This window comes from Sturnus vulgaris, chromosome 5 (assembly GCF_052056855.1).
Source record: "Sturnus vulgaris isolate bStuVul1 chromosome 5, bStuVul1.hap1, whole genome shotgun sequence".
NCBI lineage: Eukaryota > Metazoa > Chordata > Aves > Passeriformes > Sturnidae > Sturnus > Sturnus vulgaris.
The window spans coordinates 8,125,691-8,152,072 of record NC_142247.1 but is presented as its reverse complement, the minus strand read 5'-3'; the positions used below and the strand labels follow the sequence as shown (position 1 = coordinate 8,152,072).

The 26,382-nt window shown below is 41.5% G+C and overlaps 1 protein-coding gene across 1 annotated transcript; it reads left to right on the top strand.

Moving 5' to 3' along the window:
- Positions 1-1,612: 1,612 nt before the first annotated feature.
- TTLL12 (tubulin tyrosine ligase like 12) lies at positions 1,613-26,213 on the top strand. The gene is made up of 14 exons (XM_014881111.2): positions 1,613-1,874; positions 8,006-8,181; positions 10,139-10,337; positions 11,483-11,642; positions 12,203-12,336; positions 13,820-13,896; positions 17,925-18,041; positions 18,167-18,361; positions 19,912-20,023; positions 21,372-21,523; positions 21,600-21,681; positions 22,132-22,200; positions 23,686-23,824; positions 25,698-26,213. Exons 1-14 carry the CDS (start codon positions 1,755-1,757, stop codon positions 25,847-25,849), a joined length of 1,884 nt encoding a protein of 627 aa, XP_014736597.2. The 5' UTR covers positions 1,613-1,754; the 3' UTR covers positions 25,850-26,213.
- The last annotated feature ends 169 nt before the right edge of the window (positions 26,214-26,382 follow it).

Here is a 26,382-nt window from a genome sequence, read left to right as displayed (position 1 = left end):
TACACTTAGTGAGAAAAAGAATTATGTAAATCTCATGTTCGAACAGGATCACATCAATCACAAGATTGATTTTTTTTTTAAGGTAAATAAAAGATTTAACTACATAACATGACGAAGTGAGGGAAGGGTGGCCTTTTCAGTAAGCAAGGTCCCCAGGGTTACTAGTAAGTGGTCAAATGTCCACATTTTACAGTACTAGGGCAAGATCAACACTACAGCCATCTTATTTTCCTAAACCACAATATTAGCAAAAAATGTGCTCAAACTCAGGGAACACAGTCAAGGAACACTGGAAACCAAAACTATTTTTTGATCTTCTGCTTTTTAATCAGAGAGGTCTCCTTAGAGACATCCTAGTGGAGCCTTTATTCTGAGGAAATGTGGGAACACAACACGTGGTAAGGCAGACAGTCTCAGGCAAAGAGGAAAATTTGCCTGCATTTACTATTCAGATATCCAACCTGAAGATTTGAGTTAGATCCTCAGCTGCTGAGTGGTGATGTATAGTTACAGCACGTAGGCACCATTTACAATCTCTACTCTCTCTCTGCCCAGCCAACCTATGATAGCCTTTTAATTTATACTTTCCTCCTGAATAATTCTGTGATTATGTGGAGAAAGAGATTGTTGCTACTTTTTGGGTAGTTACAGAGGATACCAGTCCAGCAATACTAGATAGGGCAGAGAGCAAAGAGGTATTTCTTCAACATGGCACGTTCTCCACTGGCTATAATCTGTGAATGTGAAGCTTTCTTGACCAGCTACTAGATCCTAAAATCCTATTTCTTGAACCTGACTATTTCCAGGGCTGTAGGACAGCCCTCCAGCACAGTGCTGCGCTGCCAGTCAAAGCAGCACTGCAGTTGAATCCTTGATTTGAGGATAGGCTGGCAGGAAAAGGAGTTTCCACAGTGTGTGGAGCAGTAATCCACAGAGGGAGCGATGTGGGTGCTCCCAGCAGCAGCAGCGGGCACAGCAAAGCCTGACCCGTGCTCTGAGCAGTGTCAGACACCTTTTGCTCTTAGAGCTTTATAACCATACCTGAGGCAAGACAAAGCTACCCGTAATGTTTAAAAAGCCTCAGGTTAAACTGGTTTCAGCTATTCCCCACAAAATCTTAGAAAGAAGGGATTTTCTTAGAAATGTCTTCTAAACAATCCAAGGAAAGCACTGGGAATCCACTACTCTTCTACATGCACCTGCAAAAAGCACACCTCACTCTTGTACTGACAGATATTTAAGACAGGCCTACATGTTAAAATTCCCTTGTCAACGTTCAAAATTAAAAAAGCTTTCATTTAATAAATGATTTGACACTGTATGTTTTTCCTGAGCATCACAACTCAGAGCAATTCCCACTGCTGCGGCCGGCAGTCAGTGCCTGCCATGCCTCACACCGCACCCGTAACCCACTTCAGGGCTACGGCTGGGGCTTTCCAGAAGAGTCCCTAAAATACGGAGAAAATAAATCTTGTGGCCAGCACTGCGCCACGAGTGCTGTGAATTTTATTAATGCTCAAGGGCAGAAGAACAAAAGACAAGCAGAACCCGCATCTGTTCAGCAGACTGAATCCTCCTCAGGCCCCTTCTCCTTGGCCGTGTGTGGAACAGGCCCAGCGCTCGGCTGCCCCAGACCCTCGCCCTATTACAGGACCAAACCCCCTCCGGCTCCGGGAAAGCTCCGGGAACGCCCCGAGCGCCGCTCCCGCCTCCCCGCCCGCCCTCAGCCCCGCCCGGCGCGTTCCGGCCCGGCCATGGCGGGAGACGGCGAGGAGGATCTGGCGGCCTTCGTGGCCCTGCACGGGGCCGCGCTCCGCGCATCGCGGGTCCCCACGCAGTACTGGGAGAGCCTGAGCCGCAAACTGCGCGGCGAGGTGGGTGAACGGAGCCGGGGGCGGCTCCGCACTGGAGAGCGGCGCTGAGGGACAGCCCCGAACCCGGGAGACGGCGGCTGTGAGGGAGCAGCCCCGAGCCGGGGAGAGCGGCTGTGAGGGACAGCCCCGAACCCGGGGGACGGCGGCTGTGAGGGGCAGACCCGAACCCGGGGGACGGCGGCTGTGAGGGGGAAGCCCCGAGCCGGGGAGAGCGGCTGTGAGGGGGAAGCCCCGAGCCGGGGGCGAGAGGAGGCCGTGGGAAGTGGGAGCCGTGCTGAGGGCAGCCCCTCCAGCCTTGGGTGAAGATAAAGTGTTGCTAAGCAGGGGACAGTAGGAAAGGCACGGTGCGGGTTGTGTTACCGGGACTGCAGCTCGGGGGCTGTAAAAAACACCAGGTGTGTTGTGCATATCTGCTTTCGTCTTTTTGTCGTCGGCGTGAAGTTTGGAAGCGTTTGGAAATTCTGGTAACTAGAGATACAGTACTGGAGAGAGGTGATGAACCTAAAGAAACCATAGCTACTAAGAAAAAAATTAACTCTGTCCTAGCCAAATGCAGGGAAAAAAAAAACCCTTCAGCTTTTTATGCCAAAGAGAAATTAAAAAAACCGCAACGGTAATAGTGTTAGACTCAGGATGTTGTAATATCTTAATCCATTATGGTTTGGATTGGCTTTTGCCTGATTTTTAATTTTTTTATTCCAGTTCACTTCCACACAGATCTGCCCTGCCGTCAGTCATTTATAACTGTGCGGAGCTCAGCCAGCTCATCTCAGGTGTGCATGAGTTCCCTGGCTTGGGCAGTTTTTCTCAGGTGAAGCTGACCCCCTGGCCCTGAACTAAAGGGAGTGTGGAGGCACAGGCACACTCCAGGGTGGAGTATCCCTTTCCACCTTTGTAGCAACCATCTGCTTGCTTCCTGGAACTTTGTGGTGAGAAAGGGAAGAGAAACAAAGTCAAGAAAAGGAGTGATTTTCAACAGATTGTAAAGACACGGGTTGTGTTTAGAATTTTTTTTTTCGGTTTGCACATCTGCAGCCCAGCCTCAGTGATGAGGAAAGCTGTCTTTGATTTGTGGGAGTAAAGGAGCAAGGAACTGAGGCAGGAAAGAGACGCAACCCGAAACCATTTGTCTGGAGAGTTGAGAGTGCTGGAGGGAGTCTGGAGGAGTCGACCTGGAGAAGAAAATATGAATGAGGTGAACTTCTAGTCCTGAGGAGAGAAAGAGATCTGATAAGGGGAGAAGGCAGCTAGTGGTGGTTTGCTGGAAGGCAGGATAAGCAGTGAAGAAATGAGAGAGAAGTTTGAACAGGTAGTGTAGGATGGTAGGGAAGGTGAGAAAACTGCAGTTTAACACCCATGTACAGGTAAAATAATATATAATCACCTGAGTGCTTCTTTTCCCCATCTCAGCTTCAAAGTAGGGACAGGAGAAAAGCATTTTAAGTCATGATAGGAGTGTTTATAGTCAGGAAGGGTCTGAATATGTTCCTGCTGCTTTCAGTCTGTTGTATGGTACTGTTAATAACAGGAATATGTGTTTATTATGGAGAAGATAAATCTACATTATCTCAAGCATATGCCCAGTCACAAATTCCTTGTGGAATTATACCCCCCCTCAGTAACTATTTATGCAAGGGACTCGGAGCAAGAATATCTGCTGCTCTGCTTAGGCAGGAGGGTATGAGAAGGGATGTCCTGGAAGAGGATGGAACAGCACTGAGAAGGTAAGACAACGGAGTGAAAAGAGACCCTGTGGTGCTGAGGTGAAGAATGGGCATTTGCTTTCTTCCTCCTGCCTAAGGCAGCAGGCTGCTCCTTCTGCTTCATTTTACTTGGTGCAGTGGTGGCTGAGCAGGCTCTTCGGTACTAAATATCCCAGTGTGTGTGGAAAAAGAGACTTAATTATTTCAGTGAGCTTTGGAAGATAAAGCTGCTGTGAGTGCTCCTTTCTACTGCTGCAGCTTCTGGTTTTTGTCCAGAAGAAGGGCAAAAGGATATAGAGAAGATTGGGATGTCCAGGTAAAGTTACTGTGAGGAGTGCTGTGGACTGGGATAACCTCTTGAGGAGGTAGAGACAGAGCTACAGGACCTTACTTAGAACTGGACCATGCAGAATGGCTGGAGGAGCAGCAGTAAAGAAAGAAAAGGAGGTGAGGGGAAGGGGTGAAATGGTTTTGGGAATCTAGGTAATAAAATATAACTCAGGGAGCAAAAACTCAGTGCAACATAGAGCATAGGATGAGTTTCCTTGTTACATGTGTAAAATGGGAGGAATTTTTCATTTGTCTTAGCCTGCTGCAAAGATTAAAACTTTCTAGCATATAACTTGAAGAATTTCTATACGTAGTACAGATAAAAATATCTCTTGCATCATTACCTCTAGAACCCAGCCCCAGCAGTTGTTTTCCAACACTCTCACATGTTTCAACATAGAGTGAGTGCACCCTCCCTCCACTGTGTACACCAAAGCCTGTGAGAAGTGGAGGGTTTGGGTTTTTTTTTTATTTACCTTGGGATCTGCTGGAGCAGGTTCCCTTCTGAGAGCATTATGTAATTGGATTGCTCATTCCAAACATGGTATAACTGCTAGATTGGAAAGCCTGCCTTTATTTATTTGTTTTGCATTTAGCATTCAGCGTCTGTTGGGAGAAAATTTTTTTTTGTGTTTCTGGCAGAAACTTGAACAATAAATTACATGCATGTGTAATCATTGACTATAAATGCTAAAATTCTGTTTCTAGCGTAGTGGTTGTTTCTTATGCTGTTGGATAAACTGTGTATAGTACGTTTATAAGCCTGGAAAATGTAGTGCCTGCATCTAATTTTATTCATAATCTTTTTTTTTTTTTCTATTTCAGCCATACACGAAATTACTTTGCAGGCTTCTCTGTGTTGCAGGAAGAGTCTTGTAGCCCTCAGATGTTGCTGGCTAAAGACTGCTTAGAATTTCATCTCAGTTAGAAATGGAGGCTTTTAATTAATTGCTAGAAGGAATGCAGCGTGACAATACTCCTAGACTTTATTTTCCAGAGCAGTGGAGGGCAGCTTGTTCCTCAGAGGTTACCTGTGGTCTTCAAAGCAGTTTGCAGTGTTCCTTAAAACAATTTGCTGGAGATGCCTGTATGGTAATTGCCACGACGTGTGCCTGCTTTGGTATCAGGTTCTCTGGTTTGCTGTAACTGCACCTGAGCATGAAGAGGGAGGGATTTTGCCTAAACATGTCTTGCTTGCGAGCAGTTGTGCCACTGGAATGTGTTGGTACCCTTTTGCTGTCTAGAGGTTATTGGTTGCTCTGGTGGAATGCTTAATGTGAGCTCTCCCTGTTCTGCTTCAAGCCAGAGATTACTTTTCAGATTGGTGGTGTGATTTTATCCGGCTGATTTTTGCTTAAGGAGCTTACTTAAGATTCCCTTAATGGAGCTGCTGTGTTAATAGGTTCAGGCTGGCTCAAAGGGAGGGAGGAAGAGAGAAGACACAAAACTATCAGTGTATCCACACTGACAACGTGGTGCTTCTGCCAGACCCGTCAGTGAACTACTGAAGTGCTTGTATTATCAATTATGAGTTTAAGCACCAACAAAACCCTCACAAAAAGCCACAGATTAAGCTGATGTTGAGCTGCTGATGCGAGAAGTGCGATTTACTTTGGGTGAGGAATTCACATAATTCACTTTTACAAGGTTATAAATCCTCTAGGAGAAAATTTTCATTAAGCATAATTCTGTAAAAGTATTAAAAGTGGAGATTTTTTTGCTACATGCTACTGCTACAGCCTCATGCATCTGATGATTTGTCAGAGGGAGAGAACAAAACTTTGGCTTAGGGCATTTGGAATCCTTTCATTTTTTGCAATCTTGAGATGATATTAAATTAAAAAAAAATAAAATATAAACCAAACAGCTTCCCCTTAGTGTTGTGGAAGAACTTGATATTCATTGTGGGTGTTTGGTTAACGGGTGGAGCCTGTCCAGAGCGAGTCAGCCGCTGGCTCGCCTCCTGTCCCTCTCTCACAATCTCCTTAAGACAAAAGCCAAGTGTGGAAAACACACACAGTGCCACACTGCAGCACGTATCAAGTGGCTCCCCTGAGTCACACTTGCATTTTTCATTTTCTAATGACTCCCAGTCACTAATGAGGTTGTTGGGGAGAGCCCTTGATCCAGCAGCAGGAGCACTGAAGTGTCACTTCAGGGAAGAGTGGAACATGTTTCCTGGCACGCTGCTTTTGCTCGCTGCCATGGGCTGGGATTAGCATTAGCCCTGAACCAGACCAGGGAGCTCACCCAGCTGGGAGCCAACCTGACAAAAATTAATTGTGAGCACAGGGAAGGGCTCTTCCTTTTGCTGGAACCTGCCTGCAGCTACATGAATTTCAATGCCTACAAATTTTCAAACTGTGCATAGACGTAAAAAAGCATTGGAGGCTACTATTAGAACAACAAGAGGTTATGATACTGCTTACTGCTGAGTAATTTTATCTTTCTAGCAATTGGGAAATTAGAAATAAATTGGAACTGCTATTTTGATACCTGCTGAAATGAAAGAAACGAAGTTTCTGATTTTTACTTTTTTTAAATAGGTATGTTTTTAATCTCTAGTAAGTTTGTTTGCCAAGTAATTTTCTTTACCCTAAGAAAATGCATGTGTGTGTATTAGCCAACATACTGTTAGCATCTCCTTAGCATTTAGCTAAGAAGCTATTAGCTAATAACAGCTAATAGCTGCCAGCTATTGTTAGCATCTGGAAGGTATCCCTGCCCATAGCAGCAGGGTTGGAACCAAGATGATCTTTTAAGGTCCCTTCTAACCCAAGACATTCTATGATTTTTAATCCACCATGGCCCCTCTCCTTGCCTTCCACCATCCCCTGTTCCTCAGAAGAGACTTTCAGATACGTCTCCACTTGGATCTGTGGCTTAAGATGGGAAGTAGCTGCTGTTCCCCTTCTGACTTCGTCCCTCTTGAGCAGCTGTCTGCTTTGTCTAGGTGGCCTTTCTTCACAAATGCGGAATTCACTTCCTCACCCTCCTGTTGAGGCTTAGCAAAAATAATTGTCCTATAGAAACACTCACCTGAACAAATGAAAGCTTGTTACTGCCACTGGTATTTTACAGCTAAGAAGTTGTCAGTATATAGAAGTAATGATTTTTAATAATGTGGCATTGCAGGCTGTGTGTTGAACCATTGCAGTTTTGGAATGTTGAACCACTAACTCCAGAGCTCACCTTTCTCCCTCCCTGCTACTTTTTAGTCATATTAGAGTGTGGCAAAAGATTTGTCTGCCCATGCCTGGTTTATTAGGTAGTGTGCAAGTGATTCTAGTAAAATAATTCTCTCTGAAAATTTTCAACAGTCTTTTGAGGCATTACCTATTTTTGTCTTTGTAAAAGCATGTTCATTTTGAAATGATGGAAGTTGTCAGCAGGGTCCTGGTTCTGCCAGATTTGCAAGCCCACTGTTTGGCAAGGGAGCCTTGTGTGGTGGCTGCCCTCATTTCTCTATGTTCTAGATGAAGTTGTTGCATCCAGAATAGGCAAGAATGTAAACAAACCCCTTTCAGCACCTTGGTAGAGATAAGTGTATAAAACTAAACTTTATATGTAGCAGTATAAGGACTCTTCCCAATTTGCTTGGAGGTGAGTGAGCACTGATAGTTTCTTTTGTAGGCAAAGAAGACAGAGGGAAACAGGCTGAGATTTCTTAACTGGTTCAGAACTCAATTGGGAAAAGCTCTTTTTCTTCAGGGACCTTATTGTGCTTTAGTGTGGCTGTGGAGCCTGGTTAATACTCGGTTTTGCAGGTCTTAAATTACTGATTTTAGCAAAGGTTGAGCAAAAGTATTATGTTTTCAGCTTCTAAAATTCTTAATGAGATGTTAAACTGATAGACAATCATTAGCAGACCTGCTGGTGCTAAAGAAACCAACAAAGCTTCGTTAACTAAAGAAACTTCCCAAACAAACAGCTCTGTTAAAATGTGAAAGAATAAATACTGTTGTTCATTCATCTCTTAAGTTAAAAATGCCAATTTTTATCAGATTACAGGGAAGAAATGTCTGCAGGTGTTGCATTGTGCATATCAGGGTACTGCCTTATCCAGTTACATGATATTTTGTGCACTTTCTATCTCAGGTATTTGATGCTGGCGACTACTTTGGAATCATGCAAGTAGAAGAGGTGGATGAGGAGGAAGAAGTTGATGAAGAAATGGAAGAACAATTTAAAAAGAAACCAAATCCTGGAAATGAACCTTGTTTCAAAGTTATTGTAACGAATGAGAATGGACTTCAAGCCTCCAATCCTGATAGGTGAGTTGTGATTTTGAAAATAGCATTCGGTCTTTGAGTAATGGGAAACCCTACAATTATAGTGGCAGTGTGCTTTGAGACTTGTTTGATTCTATTCAGAAATCCTCTTTTCCAGCTCTAAGACACATGTTTGAGGAAAGATGCATGCTCTGAAGCACACCTTGCAAAGGCTACTGGGAGCACAGATATATTAATGTGGTTCCTTTCTAAATCATGCAGGAAGGTACTTAGCAATTGGTTGTAGTAAACTCAGGGAGAAAATAGGGAAAAGGCAACCTTGAAATTATTTCTGCAGAAATGAAGCTTTGTATCTGCAAGACTGTGTGCCTGTGGAAAAAAAACACTAAAGAAATACTTGTGATCTCCACAAATCTCATGCCAAGAAGGTACTCACGGTAATATTCTGTGGGCTATTACATTTCCTTCCGTAATAAAATAAAATAAAAATTCAAGAGTGTGGTCGTGTGCATTGAATGTAGAATTGAATATATCAAATTACTGTTCTCTTGCTTACAAATCAGCTCATCTGCCATGAATATAAGACTAGGAGGCATCATTAAAATCAGAATGAAGTTGTGTAAGAAATAACTATATTATAGTACTGCTTTTTGTGTTCTTACAGGTTTCAAACAGAACAGGGTATTTGCTATACATTAATAAAAAACAGTGAGATTAAGTCATCTCTGCTGGAGATCTAAATGGAATTCTGCTCATTTCTGTAAAACTTCTGTGAGGCCTTTCATACTTTTTAGATCTTAGGTAAACATGGAAAATCTAAAAATTTTAATTGGGCTTGATGAGGAAAACAAAGAATCATATGTGCCTTTACATCCCTGCCTTAACCTAAGCAATCACCTTTCCAAATCTGAGAATGCACTTAAATTATCAAGTTCAAAACCAGCTCCTGTGATAATCTTGGGCTTCCTTGTAGCATTCAGGTGTGTGAATATGGGAGCAGAACACCAACACACCTGTTTGCTAACGTTTTCAAAGAGCTTGACCTTAGCATTCTCTGGAGCCTTTAATTTTAAAATTAAGTGAGGTTTCATGTGTGTGGAATCTGGGATACAATAATTGTTCAGCCATGCTTGCCCTGTGTGACAGCTGACATGTTTTTTGCTTTCTGAAATATGGATGTTGTGGAGGGTTTTCTGTGTGGTTTGGGGATTTTGCTTGCAAGTAAAATTCAGATTTTTCTCTATATTGGTTCAAATGATATAACCAAAATACGAAGAACCCTTCTGTTTGAAAAACTGTTTTTATTCTAAAAGTCATGCAGCTTAAACGAGGGTTAAACTTGTCAAGGGAAGTTATGCCAGATATGTATGGTTTTATTTTGGGTTAAATTGTAATTTTTTTCAACAATGCATTTTTCCTAAAAATAGCTTGGTGACACACCCCACCCAAAGAAAAAAAAAACAAACCATATAGAGAAAATCAAAACTTTTTGCTAATTTTCTTTTAATAGCATATACAGGCTTCTGATGATCAGACTTCACCTGGCTTTGCAGATGACGGTAGATGTCACAGACCTCATGGCTAACAAGGTCCTCAAGTAATTTTTCAAAATAGTGTATTGTTTTCCTGCTTCAGGCAAGAATATCAGATTGATGCAGCAGAGTTAATGGTGATTAAAAGGGAAGGCATTTGTGTTCTTGGCTTTTAAAGGGGATAAGCTCACAAACCGAGTGCCTGTTCTTTATTTGCTCCTCATTTTCATGGAAAAGCTCTCTAATGCACCATAAGCTTTCTGGAGCAAAACCAGAGTGTAAATTACTGCTGGGAATTTACTGCTGCCCTGCAATGCCACAGTGTGTGCTCTGGGAGTGACTTTGTGACTTAGAGCAGATTAGCTGTCACGCCATCTCCAGGGAAACGCAGCTGTTATTCCGAGCATGTGGCTGTGTGTGTGTGTGAGAGGAGCCCGGGCTGTAACTCCACCCAAACTCTCCCGCAGCGTGTTCCTCATCGACCACGCCTGGACGTACCGCGCGGAGCACGCCCGGCAGCAGCTGCGCCGAGTGCCCGGGCTGCTGCACAGGATGGCCAACCTCATGGGCGTCCCCTTCCACGGAGAGGTCCCGGACGAGGGCAGCATCGAGCAGGTGCTGCAAGAAATGTGGAAATACAACCAGACCTACCAGCTCTCTCAAGGGGTAAGACTCTAAAGGATACTAAAAATTTTGGGGTGAAGATGTTCCAGTACGTGAATATTAACAAAGATCCTTACAGGCATGAATCTATTTGGAAGGAGAGCAAATGCTGCTTTTAGGGGGTGTGGGTAAGACCACCCCAGATTTGGTCACCCTGCCCTCTGAAGTCCTTCAGCACTGTTCCAGCATGTCTTAAGCCTTCAAACATCTTCAAGTGCACACATGCCATTTTTGAGGGAATGCAACCCTCAGGGTGCAGGTGAAAACCCTATTCTGGGGTTTGCAGTGGAGCTCCAAAGTTTCTTTGAGTCTTTTGAATTAAAGAGGAGAAAGATGAATTCTTTGGCCTCAGCCCTATGCAGAATGGGCAGGGCTAACCCTAAGCAACAAGAGCATGATCAGATGCCCCTATTAGCTCAGAGTCTTGAGATTGTTCTCTGGACTGGTCATCTTTATCAATTAAGCTCACATTTAACTCACAGTGGAATCAGGTCTGAAAAATCCCTGAGAAGGGGATTCATTGCAACTTTTTCCTTAAATGAAAGGGAAGTCTGAACAGTATCTCTGAGTCTTTCTATCCTATTTCTGTTTCTCAGTTCGTCATGAATAGCTTGTGAGTCAAATGGAATTATCTGTGTTACCACTTGAAAAGACAGTTAATTCAACCTGCAGTTAAACTTCTCTGCTGATGCCTTTTCTGGAATTGGGCTGCTTGAATATCTTAAGTCTAGTCTCTCTGCTCTATTCCTGCCTCTGTAAAAATACTACAGTAGTGCTACCAAGCACTTTCAGGATTTTTTCATGGCAGGTATTGCAGGAAGGGGCACTTTGATGATGAAGCCTCAACCCTGGTAGCCAGCTGTTGCAGGCAACAGTTTAGCTCTCCTTCACTCTCAAACTTCAAATGCTTTTTAGCTAATTCATTCTGAGAGAAGCTGATCCTACCAAGCACCCTTCTGCTGGTTTAGCTGTCTTAAGCAGCTGGTTTGGTTCAGGGAAAGGGAGTCTGGTAAGCAATAGCAGTAGCACAAGAAAGAGGAGGCTAAAGCAAGAATCTGAGGAGTAGGGGAGGTGCCAGTGCCTCTGTCTCACAGAGCTTTTCCTGCAGTCCATGTGTGTGAGATGTCTCCCTTTGTTTATTCATACAGACTGCAGAGGAGAAGGTTCCTGTCTGGTACATCATGGATGAATTTGGATCACGCATTCAGCATTCAGACCAGCCGAGTTTTGCAGCAGCACCTCTGTTTTATATGCCTCAGCAAATTGCTTACACGATTCTCTGGCCTTTGAGAGATCTTGAAACTGGTGGTAAGTGTGTGTGTGAGGAGTTGAGGTTTTCTTTAATGTTTTCAATTAATCATTGAGCATTTCACAGAAGAACAAATGTTTCAAAACCAAAATGGCTGCACTCTTGCAACACTGTCAAATATAAAAGTTTCTCCGGTATTTCCGTATTTTAGGATAAAGACCTTTTACCAGTCCCAAAATATTGCTATTGTTTTGTTGACAGAGAACTTAAGTCTTGCATCACTGCCTTAGTGAAACTGCAAATTCAGTCATCTGAGGGGTTTAAAAAAATTTCTTAAAGTCTGTGTTTGTAGCTTTGAGTCAGAAAGACTCTGAAAGTTGGGAAACACCAGGCCAATGATTTATTCCTGTAATCTTAATGAGAGGCCACCCTGTGCCTCCACCATGTGGAGAAGATAAGCATCCTAAATGATACTCTTGTTACTGCATTTCTTTAATTATCTCTAATTTTTCATTTAAATAACGACATTTATGCTGGTATTGACTGTACAGCTGTCATTTGAAGATTTTCAGTGGGAAATGAAAGGCAGTTCCTAAAGGTTCTCCTGGTTTTGTGGCAGATGAAGTCACTCGTGATTACGCTCACGGGGAGACAGATCGCCTGATCCGGAAGTGTGTTTTGTTACCTTGGGTGCCTACTGAAGTGTTGGATGTCAGCTGTTTTACTCCAGAGCCACCAGATGAGCATTACCAGGTATGATTTTACAAGTTAATTCCATGTCTTATCTCTGTTAAGAGGCAGTGTCTAAAAAAGCATTGTAAGAATTCCGATTTTGCTGCTTTTTAAAATTAAAGACTGATTCAGAAGACAGCAATTAAACTAAAAAAAAAACAATTCAAAGCATGGTAAAACAAGAAATGACTTCTATGTGATATCTAACTGTTTAAATACTGGAGCCACGTAAATGATTTCTAATATTTTTTTGCTGCATTGCATAGCTTTTTTATAAGCGTACTACAAGGTACTTCATATTGAGGCATCCATCTTCCAGTTAGATATTTGATGCATTATCTAATAGTCTTATTGATTTGATTTGTTATTGTAGCATTGCTGTTCAGTCTTGAATTACAGAAAGATTTGTTTTACTATCTTAGGAAAAGTTATGTTTTTCAGACTTAGTACTGGGTTATATTGTGGTTTAGAACCATTAAATATTGGAGCAGGGATTTTTTTTTATGACACCCTTATAAAGTACTCATTCAGTTTGTTTCCTTTCTAATAAAGGTTTGGGATATTTTCAGGATGTGAAATTAATGTTTGGAATCTCCTTTTCGTGAATAATGTCTGTCCAAGATTCACTTTGCAGAAAAATGAGGGAACTGATACCTATGAGGATGCTGTACTGACTGCTAATGGCATTCAAAATACAGCTTCTAAAGATGAATCTCTACCTCAACTGTCTGTTTCTTTAGGATGGCTGAGAGGCAGAAAATGCTCTATCCATCTTGTTATTAACAATATCTAGTCAGAAATGAAGTTAACCTGCTTCTGCTAAATAAAGTTGTACTCTCATAATAGCTATGTCGTGTAACCTAAGGCAGATTGGTTGGTTGGGATTTTGCATTTTTGGAAGAGGTGTACTTTGCATCAACACTTCTATCCTAGAGTTTCTGGGCGCTGCTTCCTTTGGCAGGGAATCAGCAATGATCCAAGGGTGTATTTCCCTTTATCAGTCAGAGGGGGGCTGTACAGGCTGGAGAGAGGCATGGTTACTGCTGACGACTGCAAAAAACATTTTGCTCATCTTCACAGGAGCAGAACTGGCTTCCAACCTCCTATAATTTTTTTAGTAACGTGTAACAAAGCATCACAACTAAATGATCACTCTTCCATTTTGTTGGAAATGCAACAACTTTGTCTTCTACTATATAGGGTTGGCTGTGATTTGAGATGTTTATTAATGTTTAGAGGCAAGAGTTTCTCAGGGTCTTCCAACAGTGTTGATGTTCCCTGGTCTCAAAGCCTTATTTCTTGTTCCTTTTTACTAATAGGATTTCCTTCTGCCTCTGCCCTTGTACTGATCTTTTTTTTCTGAACAGCATATTACACAACATAATACTATTGTCAAAGTGGAACTTTGCTGAAGTTTACTTGCACCAAAGAGAATGGAGTAAGACATGCAATGAACTCTTCCATTCTGCCTAGAATTAACTTTTTGTGTTTTTCTATTTCCTAGGCCATTTTAGCAGAAAACAAGGAAAAACTTCCTGTAGCGATAAGTCCACCAGTTTATGCCAAAGACAAAGTTTTCAAGTACGTATCCATAAACAAAATGTGTTCTTACCAGGATTATGTGCAGTAATTGCAGTTGTTCGGGCTGATCAGCCTTTTCCATCTTTGAGCAACAGAGGCAAGTTAGGGGTGGGTTTATATGGAGCCACATGCCTAAGATTCTGACTTATTAGTTGCTCCTGTTGGATTTATTCTTCAGACTGCATGAATTGTCACAGAATTTCTAAAGAATAAATTTAGTTAATTTGTTTGTTTGTTTTTAAATAAGTACCACCTTCTGGTTGAAAGAAAAGTTGCATCATGTTTTAACAGTAAGTTACAGTGTTGTTTTCACTAAGTATGACTAAGGTGTATAAGAAAGACCAAAGATTTATCTTCTGCATTATAGCATTTATCCCCATCCGGGGTACCTGTGCTGCTCTGTGCTGTGTGAATGTAACAGACTATTCTCCTTGTTCAGATGGCATTACCAAATCCTATAAAAACTTGGGTTGTTTTAAATTTGACACATGTTGGCTACAAAAATGGACTGTATGCTGTGAAACCATTTCAGAAGAAGGCTGGAAAAACGTTACAAAGATAAGGGATTTTTTGGAGCAATAACAGTGGTGCTACATGGCCAGGCTGCCTTGTTACTGGTCCAGAAAAACAAACCATGGCTTAGCATGTGCTGTGAGTTGCACTCCAGGGTGTTTGTAGTCTGATACTGGGATCACAGATCTTGCTTGAAACATTTTGCTTAAATGGTAAAGTTCCACTAAATTGTATTTGGTAGGTGTACTCACACACCAGCTTCTTGTGTTGATTTGTTACTCCCTCGAACTTTACTTGAGAAGAACTACTGGAAATCAAAGTCACTTCTTGTGGAGAGGCATTTGTTAACTTGCCCAGTGATAGTCAAGATTCCATTTGTAGTTGAAATCTCTGGTTACATGACTGTGAGCATAAGCAAAAGTTGGTATTTTTCATCTGATGTACTCAGATACAGGAATCAAAGGCAGTGCTTTTTAATAGAGGCAGAAAGCAATACTAAGGATATTGGGAAACACTGATATATTTTTCACTGCTTACCTCTTTAGTTTGTATCTCACATTTCAAATGAATGGCATTTGTATTAGGCAAGGAAGGAGGGGACACACATCAAATTCTTCCTGCTCTTCTTCTAATGAATTTAATCCACACCAGATCAATGTACTCCTAAGGGTTTCCCTCTCTTTTCCTTTATCCTGTTCATATCTAGACAGAAGGCTGTAAGATCCTTCTTGTGCTCTGAATTTTGTCTACTAAAGTTCTTCCACAAGTAGAGCAGCATCTCAAGAGTCCAGATGACTGAGTGGGAGCTGCAGCCTTCCAGTGCTCTTGGCCTCCTTTAAAGGTTTAACAGCTGTCACCCTGGGCAAACAGATGGGAGCACGTGGAGCTGGGTAGATGGATGTAGCCTGTTAATAATGTTTGTGCTCTGCTTTGTGGGTTGCTGCTGTTTTAGGGGATTCAGAAGAAATTCAAGGCACGAGGTTGCAAGGTTTAGAACCTGGAACAAATTCTTAGTCATCTTGTATCCAAGCAGAGTTCAGAGAGTGGAAGATGAAATAAATGTATAACCTGAATCCTGAAAAGCAGGGGAGTGAGTACAAGTAGTTTGATAAAGCAAAATTATAGGTTTAATTAGGTCCTGTAGCATAGTAACTGATGCCCTAGGGAGATTGTTCTACCCAGCTGTGCTGATTGCTGAATGGAAAAAAAGAATCAAAGAACTAAATGCTTCAAAGATTGATTTATTAGGGAAAGTCTTTCTAGTTTATGTTGGGCTTGATCATCTTTGTTTTGATCTTCTCTTTCATGTTTCTCTTCAGCTAAATCAGTTACTGTTTTAAGATGTCCAAAGAGCTGTTATGAGACAACTCTTAGTTTTGGTTGGTCATGTCAGCTCTGTGCTGTGGGAGTTGATTCTCATAACTGCTTCTTAGCTTTAGATATTTTGAGTAAATTAAGTAACATCTAAACATATTTATCTTACTTGCATAATTTCACTGAATGTTATCTTTAATCCCAGACTTCATAGCATCCCTACCAGGGCTTTAGTGAGACAAGGGGAAAAAAAAACATCATTTAGGAGGTATTGTTAGTTGGCTTCTTTAGTTCAGTGTGTCCCTGATACTGAACTGGAAGGTCCAAAGTAGCTTGGCTGATATTACAGGATTGCAGTTTTGATGTTCTGCCCTCTGCCAAAGCCAGAATGGGACTTGATGCATTTCTTACCTGTGTGTATCTTTTTGTGGTATTTTCAGTATATCATTAAAGTATTATTACCATAGAACAAATTAAATAGCCTTATTTCCTCTCTAATCTTAACCTCCTTCATCTTATTACAGTGATGTTCCTGCACTTAATAAAGCTAGATTGAGCTCCCTTATTTCTTTTGTGCTGCATTTTAAGCAAGTCTTCAAATGCATAATCCTGAGTGCTCCAGCACTGGATCTTTGTAGGATGGTGACTTGTAGGCTAAGGAACCAATTTAGGATTTTCTGAGCAACTTCAGTTTTAGTAGTTCTTGTGCTGCATGTGTTCTCTATTTGTGTGGGGATTTTAGATGCTTCAGGACTTTTACAGCATTATATAATTGGCCTTTTATCTTCAGGTGACCATTTTGATTTCCTTTTGCTCCAGCTAGGACTAAAGTTGCTCCAAACCAGCGGGTGTTAGGGGAGCTTGTGGGTTTGGCAGAACTTGTAGTGGATCCATTACATCAGATTTGGTATTACACTTTCCCCCACTGTGCAGACTTACAATGAGAAGCCACAAATTGCAGGAAGAAATGCTAGTGGGGCTCTGTGGAAATACTAATTTTGTTCTGTTGCAAAAGAGAGGAAAGACTGGTGGCTTCTTTCAACAGACTGATTCCCTTTATCCACGGTGAAGTTGTCTCAGTCAGTTATAGGCTTCAGCATAAATAGTTTAACTGTTACAATATCTCACACGTGCAAAGCATCTTAAATACCTTGCTTTTTAAAGAATTTATTTCCCCCTGTGACTGGGGTGTTTCTGCAGTTCATCTTTTTAGAGAAGTGTCTCTCAGGGGAATATATTTTCCAGTTGGTTAATAGTAGAGGAGGAGAGGAAAGTTCCGCAACTGATAAGAATAGATCTGGAGAGGAGGAAGAATACATTAGTTTCTCATGGAAAAATGAGTGCTTTTTTATTCTGTTTAAATGTTCTCTTACCATGAGAATGATGTAAAAAAACAGTCTAGCTTTTTGAGTCAACATGCTGCACTGTGAATTAAGTGGCCTCACTTTAAGTTGTAAAGTCATCAAAATAACCATTATTTTTATCTGTTTTAGCATCCAGGTCACTGGTTTTATTTGAGAGGGAGATTTCCTAAGATACACAACAACTTGCCTCGTTCTTGGTTACATTCTGAAATGTCTATCAGGGTTGGATTGGAGTTTTATGTGATTTTAAATGGGGTTGAGAGGGAATTTGTATCAAACTGTGTGTATTCCCAGCATATACCTAATGTACCTACTTTCATTTGTTTGGGTTATTTGAAGTTCTGAACAAACAAAAATAATCTTCTGAAGCTACAGAACTAAGCTGACAAGATTTCCTGTGACTTTCTTTCATGTGGATGACAGCAGGTTAATTTTTAGAGCTTTCAGGAGTGAAGGTATTCACAAGGCCACTCTCACTTTGGGACTTTTCATCTAGAATAGTGAATTCATGTTACTGCTTCTGTCAGGGGTTCAGTCATCCTCTTCTGAACTGTTATTTTTATGAAGCTGTCAGAGCTAAATTACCTTTGAGCTTTCTATCTCAAAACAGATAATTTATCTCAAAACAGATAATTTTTAGGTAATCTCTCACAATTTTTTAATATATCCCATTTCACTTTGTTTCTGTGTATCAAGAGATTGTCACAGAGAGTGTGTACAGGAAAAACATAATCGTTGTAGAAAGTCAAATTTAAAAGTTTTTTTCCTATTCAAGCATGAGTTGATCAATATCAGAAACTAAACTGACATTTTTCTTCATGTGCTTGTTTCTTCCAGGGTTTTCACAGACATTCAGCAAGTCCTCAACAACCTGACACATCCCCGTTTTGTATTCACAGACAACGAGGGAGAAGCAGACATCCTCTACAACTTCTCACACTTCAAAGATTATAGGTTAATTAATTAAAGAGTTCATTATTCCCCTGATAATACTTTTTAAAATTTCTTTGCTATAAAAATTATGTTCCCAAAGGCCTCCCCAGCCTTCCCCCTTCACCAAGCACTTGTTTGCTTTGTAGGAAGCTAAGTGAGGAGAGGCCTGAGGTAATGGTGAATCAGTTCCCGTGTGAGAACCTCCTGACTGTCAAAGACTGCCTGGCATCCATTGCTAGACGAGCTGGAGGACCTGATGGGCCCAGGTGGTTGCCTCGGACTTTTAACCTCCAGACAGAATTGCCTCAGTTCATCAGCTACTTCCAGCAACGTGAAAGAAGGTGACTTGTGTTTTCTCTTCCTTAGGTTTTGTCTTGTCTTGATCTCACTTTCCTCAAAGACCAGGAGCCCACATTTTGGTCTTGGCAGCTGTTGCACCACCATGAGTTAGCTCTTGCTGCATTTATGTTCAAGTGAATTTTACCTGAAAGGTGGGGGCCTTTTAGGTTTTAATTTTAGGTAAGAGTAGTTAAGCAATGCTGTTTGAAACGCAGAAACTTTGCTGTGCTGTAAATGCAGAGTTGAAGCCCATTGCTCTTTGCCTGGTCAGGATCTTGCCTCTTGTGCTTAACAGATATACAGAGCCTCAAAATGTGTTTGCAACAAGTGTGGGATTTTTTTCCAGGGGACAGTAGCAGTTGTTCTTACACTTAAGCCAGCGTGGAAAATGTTTAAAGTATTTGGGTTCTGTAAGGTTATGAAAGTAAAATTTAGTTTTAGTATTAAACAGTTAAACAGTTGTGGAGTTTTAGGGTTTTAAATCCACATTTCTGCTGCTGCAGCTGCCTTGAAGTAGATGGAAACTATGATTTTTCTTCTTGTAAGAGAGGAAGAGAGCATTAGCTACTGCTGTATAACCTCTTCTGTCTGGCATGGAGTATTCTGGTTAAAAGGTTGCTGCTTTGGTGATGCTTGCTTATTATGGTGACACCTGTCAGGTGTTTCATTTGGCCATGATTTGCTATACATAGTCTGTTAAGGACTGGCATTGACCAGGAGAGAGCACACCTGCCATGTGTCCCTAGTGTGTGGTGGTTTTATTCCTCCTCAGCATCAAGGACTGACAGTGAATGCAGTATGTATGTAGGGAATGGGAAGGAGGTGGTAGGAATTTTCAAACTAAACAGAAGGTAATGCTACTTCAGCCTGCTTCATGATGCTTTAATAGGTTGAGGAAAGGACATCAAGCATCACCTTGCCCTAACTTGGAAAGACAGATGGAGAGACCAGCATATTGCTGGACTTCCTGAAGGATGTCTCAAAGAATTTTGCCCCGGAGGTGTCTTGAGTGCTAAAAAGCGAGAATATAGTAGTGTGTTTTTAGTTTCCTGTAGTGTGAACTGTTGAGACACTGTGTGGTTTCTTCCCAAAGAGATGAGTTCTGGTAGCATTTAATAGGAATGATTTGGAGGTGTCAGTAGGGAACCAACTTGGAAAATTGCACAATACCTCACCAGAAAGTTCTCAGGCTTCTGGCAGAACAATTTCCCACCGTGACCTGTGCATGTTCATGGTGATGCTGTCCTGTTGATGGGTTGTTTTCCCCTTTTGATGGAGTCAGATGCAATAGAAGGAGATAAACAATGAGATCATGCTAGGCCCTAACTGAAAAAAAAAAAAAAACCAAACTTGTGAAAGGTACCATTGCCTTTTCTCTCTCTTATTCCTAAGACCGCCTCTTCCCAGCTGTCAGCAAAAGTCTTAATTCTTGTACTGTAACCCACAGGTTTATAAAGTATTTTTTCAGGAGAAGACATGGATCAAGCCAAGTGGATGTTCAGCCAGATGAATGAGGTGGATACTTACAGGTGTTGCTCTCTTTCTCTCCCAGAGGAGAAGACAATCACTGGATATGCAAACCATGGAACCTGGCCAGAAGCCTGGATACTCACATCACCAACAACCTGAACAGTATCATCAGACACAGGGAAAGCAGCCCAAAGGTGAGAGAGCAAGGCTTTGGATGGGATTTAAAAGGCAGAGCTGAACTGCTTCGTAGAAGGAGGTCTGAAAATACAAAGGAAATTTATTTTCTTCAAAATTCATATGCTGGCCATAAGCATACAGTTCTGAATAGATTTAGTTGCAAATTGGTCAACTCCAGTTGTTGCAGTGATTAACTCGGAGCCTGATGTTGTCTTATTTAAAAAAATAAAACTTGCCCTGACAAAAAGGGATACTCCAGCGTGAGGCTGCTGTAAAGCCAATTCTCAGGCTGGCAGACAAACACATTGGCTATGGTTAGCATTGGTCATCAATTTGGGAAATTATTGTTTCTGTCCCATGGTTGATTGTTATTGCTCTGCTCAGTGGCACAAAGAACCACCTTTGCCAACAAGAGCAAATCACAGAGCTTTTTACAGGGAGCCTGCAGCATCCAGTGTGTGAGCACTGGAGCTGCCTTCAGCGTCATTTGTTGATGTGTGGACTGCATGTGTTTTCTGGGGTACAGAAATGCACACGGAATTGCTTCACAATTGTTGCAAAACAACAAGGTCACCAGAGTTAGAAATATGTGATTTTTCAAAATGAGAATATCCTGGCCTCCTTGTTTCCACACCTGTAGTCAGAGTGTGACAAAAAGTAACATTGTCTATTTGTGCACCTTTCTGAGGAAAAGCTGAAAAGCAGGCAGGGGTACCCTAAGTCACCAAGGTGCAGTGACACTTGCATTTCACCTGAGCTGTGTTACACGTGTGTTGAAACCCTGAAACCTGGGAGTTTTGAACTTTCTGTGCTTTCTGACACTGACCCTCAAAAGGGCACTGCTTTTAAGGCTTCAGGCCTTGGATAGGGCTTCCAAGTTTGAGTGATGGAGTTGGAATCACTGGTGTGTAGTTTGGGTAGAAGTGTGTAATATCACATGGTGAAGGGTTTAGAATTTTGGGTTTTGGAATATAGTAATAAATATGGGACAAGATGGAGGTTCTTAGGTATTGTTTCTTCTTCTTTCTTGTTCCCTCTTCTTGATTTTTAGTTTTTGGTTGGATAGAAAATCCCACAGTGCAGGTCACAAGTGTTTGGTTATTGGATCAAAAGTATAACTAATATAGATGTTAGCTTTTAATTGGATAGTTCGCCTTTAAAAGATCTTGTAACTAGCTAGATCGACTGACATTTTCTCTCTTTTAGCTTGTTAGCTAGAAGTGCTGCAGAACTCTGTACTATAGATAAGAATTAATAAACAGCTGAGTCCAAACACGAAAATCCATCTCTCATGCTTCAATCCTGACTCTGAGTGAAGGCAGCAGAAGAAAGAAGCGAGGCACTAACACACGTGCTCTGCTGTAGGTGGTGTGCAAGTACATCGAGGACCCGGTGCTGTTTGAGCGTGAGGACGTGGGGCTGGTCAAGTTCGACGTGCGCTACGTGGTGCTGCTGCGCTCCGCCCGGCCCCTGCGGCTCTACAGCTACGACGTGTTCTGGCTGCGCTTTTCCAACAGGTGCCCGCCTCCCCTCGCAGTGTGCGCCTGCTGGAATTCGGTACCTTGGAAACTGAGTTGGTGTTCTGTTCCTTAGGGCGTTTTCGCTTGATGACTTGGATGACTATGAGAAGCATTTCACCGTCATGAATTATGCTCCTGGTGTGACATTGAAACAGGTAAGCAAACAGCCCAAAACATCGCTCACCTTACTGTTGGTAGAAAATCTTCTGGTGCCTGCTTTGTGGCTGTTAGCAAATAGTCTATTTCACATCCACTTCAACAGGGAGTTCAAAGTACCTGAAGTCCTAAGAAAATACTTTTCTAGATTCTTTACCTTCTTTCCCCTAGTCATCGGTGGGTTATCTAAGGTAATACAAACCTACATTCTGAATAGAATCCACACTGGTAGAGGCAATAAAAGAATTATAAAAAACGACAGCTTGTCGTTGTCAAAGCCTTAGTGTCATCTTTTATAACAAGAAATCCTGAAACAAGGAAGGTTTTCAGGAGCTGTCTTAATTCCCTAGTTCTCTACTTGCATTTGTATGAATGGCAAATATATTTGATGTTCCATTCTCTTGTCATTCCTGACCAAGACAGTCTTTGATGTTACTAAACTGTTTCAGGTGCACTGCGAAGACTTTATTCCTCTGTTTGAAAAACAATATCCTGAATATCCTTGGACAACCGTACAAGTAAGTCAGCAATTCATCTTTCTCGTGTAAATATTCATGATCTGTTTGGGTTGTTTTTTTACTCAGCAAACCAGCTTTTCCAAAAGTGTTGGGTTGTTGGGATTTTTTTTCTCAGAAGACTTATTTCGTATATATCAGCTTCACAAAGGAGATCATATCTTAACTTTTACTTCAGAACTTTTTGTAATTTTCCCTCAAATACTTGCTTGTTAGAGAATTGTATTTTATTACTTGAGAATTTTACTTCATGATCACACTATGGTAATTCTTTATGTTGGACTTAGCAATACAGCCAGTCCTGGCTACTCTCAAGTGCAGAGTTTCCTGCTGCTGCCCTAGCTTCTCTGTGTTAGCAGCCTTGCTAGAGCCCTGTCCTGTGCCTTGCACAGATGACTTTTCACAAGAACACAGATGGTTCTCTAATTCCAGGGCAGCTTTTGACTGTAAAAGGAAGCTCCATATACTACAGTTCCATAAAACATGCAGGAAGGCAGATGAGGACCCTCTCACTGATTTTAATTTTTCCTGTTATTCGTGCTTGAAAGAAAAAGCTGAATGTGAAGAGCTGTTTCAGAAACATGCACAAAACTGAATTCTTTCAGTCTTCCATATTTATTAGGAGCTGAAAGAAACAGAGTGAATGATAGCTGAGCTGAGACTTTATGTGTGCATATTTATTCAAAAGTGCATAAATTATCCAACTCTGACTTGATTTCCATAAATTAATTCACATTTGTTTTAACTAGACCCCTTTATTCAATTAATGATACTCAGAATATGACAGGGTTTTAAATAGCCTGGAAGAGACTACAAGGGGTGAAAAGAGACTTGTCAAAATACATCCTGTAGGTTACCCAGAGTAGTACAGTATACAGAAGATAGAGGGAATGGTTCACTGCAGCATAAATTCAATGCTAAAACTCACATCTGTGTGTTCTTCCTGGTTTATTTCACTTTCAGATTAGCTGTCTGACTGTTTTTCAAAATATCTATGTAGTACATTCTTAAAATCTCCATGTCTCTCCCACCCTTCTTAGGGGCATAAATGGGCAGAAGATTTTTCGTGGCAGAACAGAACAAAACAAAACTAGAATACAACTGACTAGGCAGGGAAAAAAGCCAGAACTTCACAGTTGTACTGCTGGCCTTCACAAACTCTCCTAGATTTTCTTTTTCCCTTCCTCTACACATAAGTGCAATACTTGGTATAATGCCTGTGAAGGAGATTAATTCTAATGTTAAATGCACTATTTTCAGGATTTCCATGGTATTCATTGGCTCCTCAGAAAAGTATATGTATATTGCCAGGTGTGTTTGTGTGTTAGCATTAGGTCTAAATGCACATTTTGAAGCCGATACTGTGCAGATTTTCTGTAGTGCAATTGATAGAAACCCTTTAAAACACTGCATGAATGAAGTGATTAGAAACGTGTGTTGCTTTTATGGAACCTCATTCTTCATTCAGAATCCTTTTTCTGTTACTAGGCAAGTATTTTTAAGGCATTTGCTGAATTGTTCCAAGTTGCTTCATCTAAACCTGCCCCTCTTGGCATCTGCGATTATCCATCATCAAGAGCAATATATGCCATTGACTTGATGCTTAAGTGGGACACCAGCAGAGATGGTGAGAAGCTCCTTTATTTGAATGCTGAATTGTTTATGTTTGTAGACCTTTTCAGAAGTCTATTTCTTCTAAGTTGTACTGTTTCTCAAGAGGTGTGAGCTGTGCGCTCTCAGCCTCCCACTGACACCTGAAGCTGCAAATCTGTGGGTGTGGCATCTGCTGTGCTTAACAGGAGTGATGGGGCAGCTGCCAACTGCTGGGCTGCATCCTTGCTTCCCTGCTGCTGGTGTTCTCTGTTTAGAGAAAAACACAGCAGAGGGGTGGGGGGAAACCAAAAGAATCCAATCAAACCACCACACACACAAAAACCCCAAACAAATGTCTGAAATATCCAGCTCTCTATGAAAACCTTGGAGACATCTAATTGTCTGTGGCTTCCAGGTTTGGTAATAATAATATAATTTATTATTATTATTATTACTACTACTACTACACAGTGCCTTATTAGGGCAGGGAAGGGACCACATTCACCATTGCAGTGCTATTGATGTCCTCAGGGCTGACATATATGTTACCAAGTCTCTGCAAGAACGTGTGAGTGAGGCTGCTTCATGTTAGTGCCACAGCATGGCTGACTACCTGAAGCCTATCCTTCAGGCAGCTGTGGAGGAGGCCTGTAGCAAAATCTGCCAGACAGACTGAATAATTTGTTATCTCACTAGGAGGCTCAGAAATGTTCTGTAAACGTGCCTAACCCAGATATGTGTTTCTTGTTGAGTTAAAAAAGTAGCAGAGGCACCAACAACAAAGAGAACTGCAAGGGAGTATTGAACAGAGCTGAGCATACTCTCTTCTTGTGGTATTGGGTTCTCTGGGACATAGAAGTTGATTGCCTGTGCCCAGGTGTGCCTGCAGAGCAATTAGATGTGTTTTGGGTGAGTGCCCCATGGCCACTGCTGCCTGAGAGACTGATTCTGTAAAGATTGAGTTGCTTTCATGGAGGGAAATTATTGAAAATCAGGAGGTATAAAATGGAGCCTTTGCTGCTTAGATGAGGTAGGGCAGGGGGTTGAACGTGGTTTGCTACAAGTACACTGGTGGATCCACTCTTTCACCTGTCCCAGAGGTGTCCTGAATGTGAGAAGCAAAGCAGCTCACAAACATTACTAACTTGAGGAAAACTACTGTAGTAAAAGAACCAACCTCACTACATGTCTGGCTGAGCATGAGCTGCACAGGTCCCTGACCTTTTGAAGGTGAGAGGTGGTGCCAGTATCAATGCTGTAAAGCTGTGGGCAAAGAGATTCATTGCTCTGTGCAAAGCAGAGTAGGATTTACTTACCCATCAGAAGGTTGTTCCCTCACTTAATCTCAACACCAGAGGTGTTTTCCTTTGGTTTTCTCTGCACAGAATGCATTTGATCCAGAACTGATCAAGTTTTAAGAGAAACTTAAATTTCCTGACTTCCTTCAGAAGTAGCGTGAAGTGACAGATGGGAGTGGCTGCAGTTAAAGGAACAGGACTGCTAAATACCTAGAAGGTTTAAGAAAGCAAGGTTTGTACTGAAATGTGAAAGAAGAAGCAGAGTTTTCTTGAAGATGTTTGAGACTGGCAAGCAGAACAGCTGATTCAGGGAGATTGTATTGAGTGGTTGCAAATTCTCATTCCAGAGGAGGCACTGAATAGCACAGTGGTTGCAGAATCTGTTGAATAATTGTCCTTTAGATGATGATGGTAGAACATACTCCTGTCCCTCCAGGACAGGAATAAAAACCAACTCACTGAAACAAAAATACCCTACTGGCTTGGCAGTTTGGGTCACAAAAGATGCTTTTCCCAATCATTTCCTATAATTTCTGGATTAAAGACAAGTAGTGATTTGGGATCTCTATAGAGCTTGTATTAAGCAGCAATGTTTGTTTGCCTTGACAGGGAAAAGAATTATGCAGCCTCAGATCTTGGAGGTGAACTTTAATCCTGACTGTGACAGAGCCTGCCAATACCACCCTACCTTTTTTAATGATGTCTTCAGCACCCTGTTTCTGGATGAAACAGACAACTGCCACGTGACACGCATTGTCTAACCACAGGAGATGACTCCATCAATTTCCTTCTCAGATATGTTTAACAGCAAGATTTATATTTCAGTTCTATGAGCTGTTGATGCAACTGTTTTCCTATGCTGATCACCAGGGGGAAAAAACTGTATCAGAAGTATATGCATATACTATATACTGTATGGATAATCCATTTGTCTGCATTGTCCTTGTCTTGCTTTGTTCTTTCTGTAAATCATTAGTGTGTGTTGACAAAGTGTCTTGTTTGTTGAATATTGGAGACCTCAGAGTAGGACTTGTTTTTCAGGTAGCCTGATTGATTGCTTGCTTGCTGGGAAACATTGCACAAGTTCCTTGTGTCAACATTAAAACTATAATTTACTGAATCATACTGGGGTTTGTATGTCCCTTTCTTATCTACCCCTCCAATACAAAGATCTAAAATGTTCTGGTGGGTGAGAATAATACTATAATAGTAATAGGGTATTTCAGTGCAATGAACTGTGAGGTTAATGAGATTAAAGATTTTGTGGCTCTTCCCATTTTTCTTATTTAAGAAG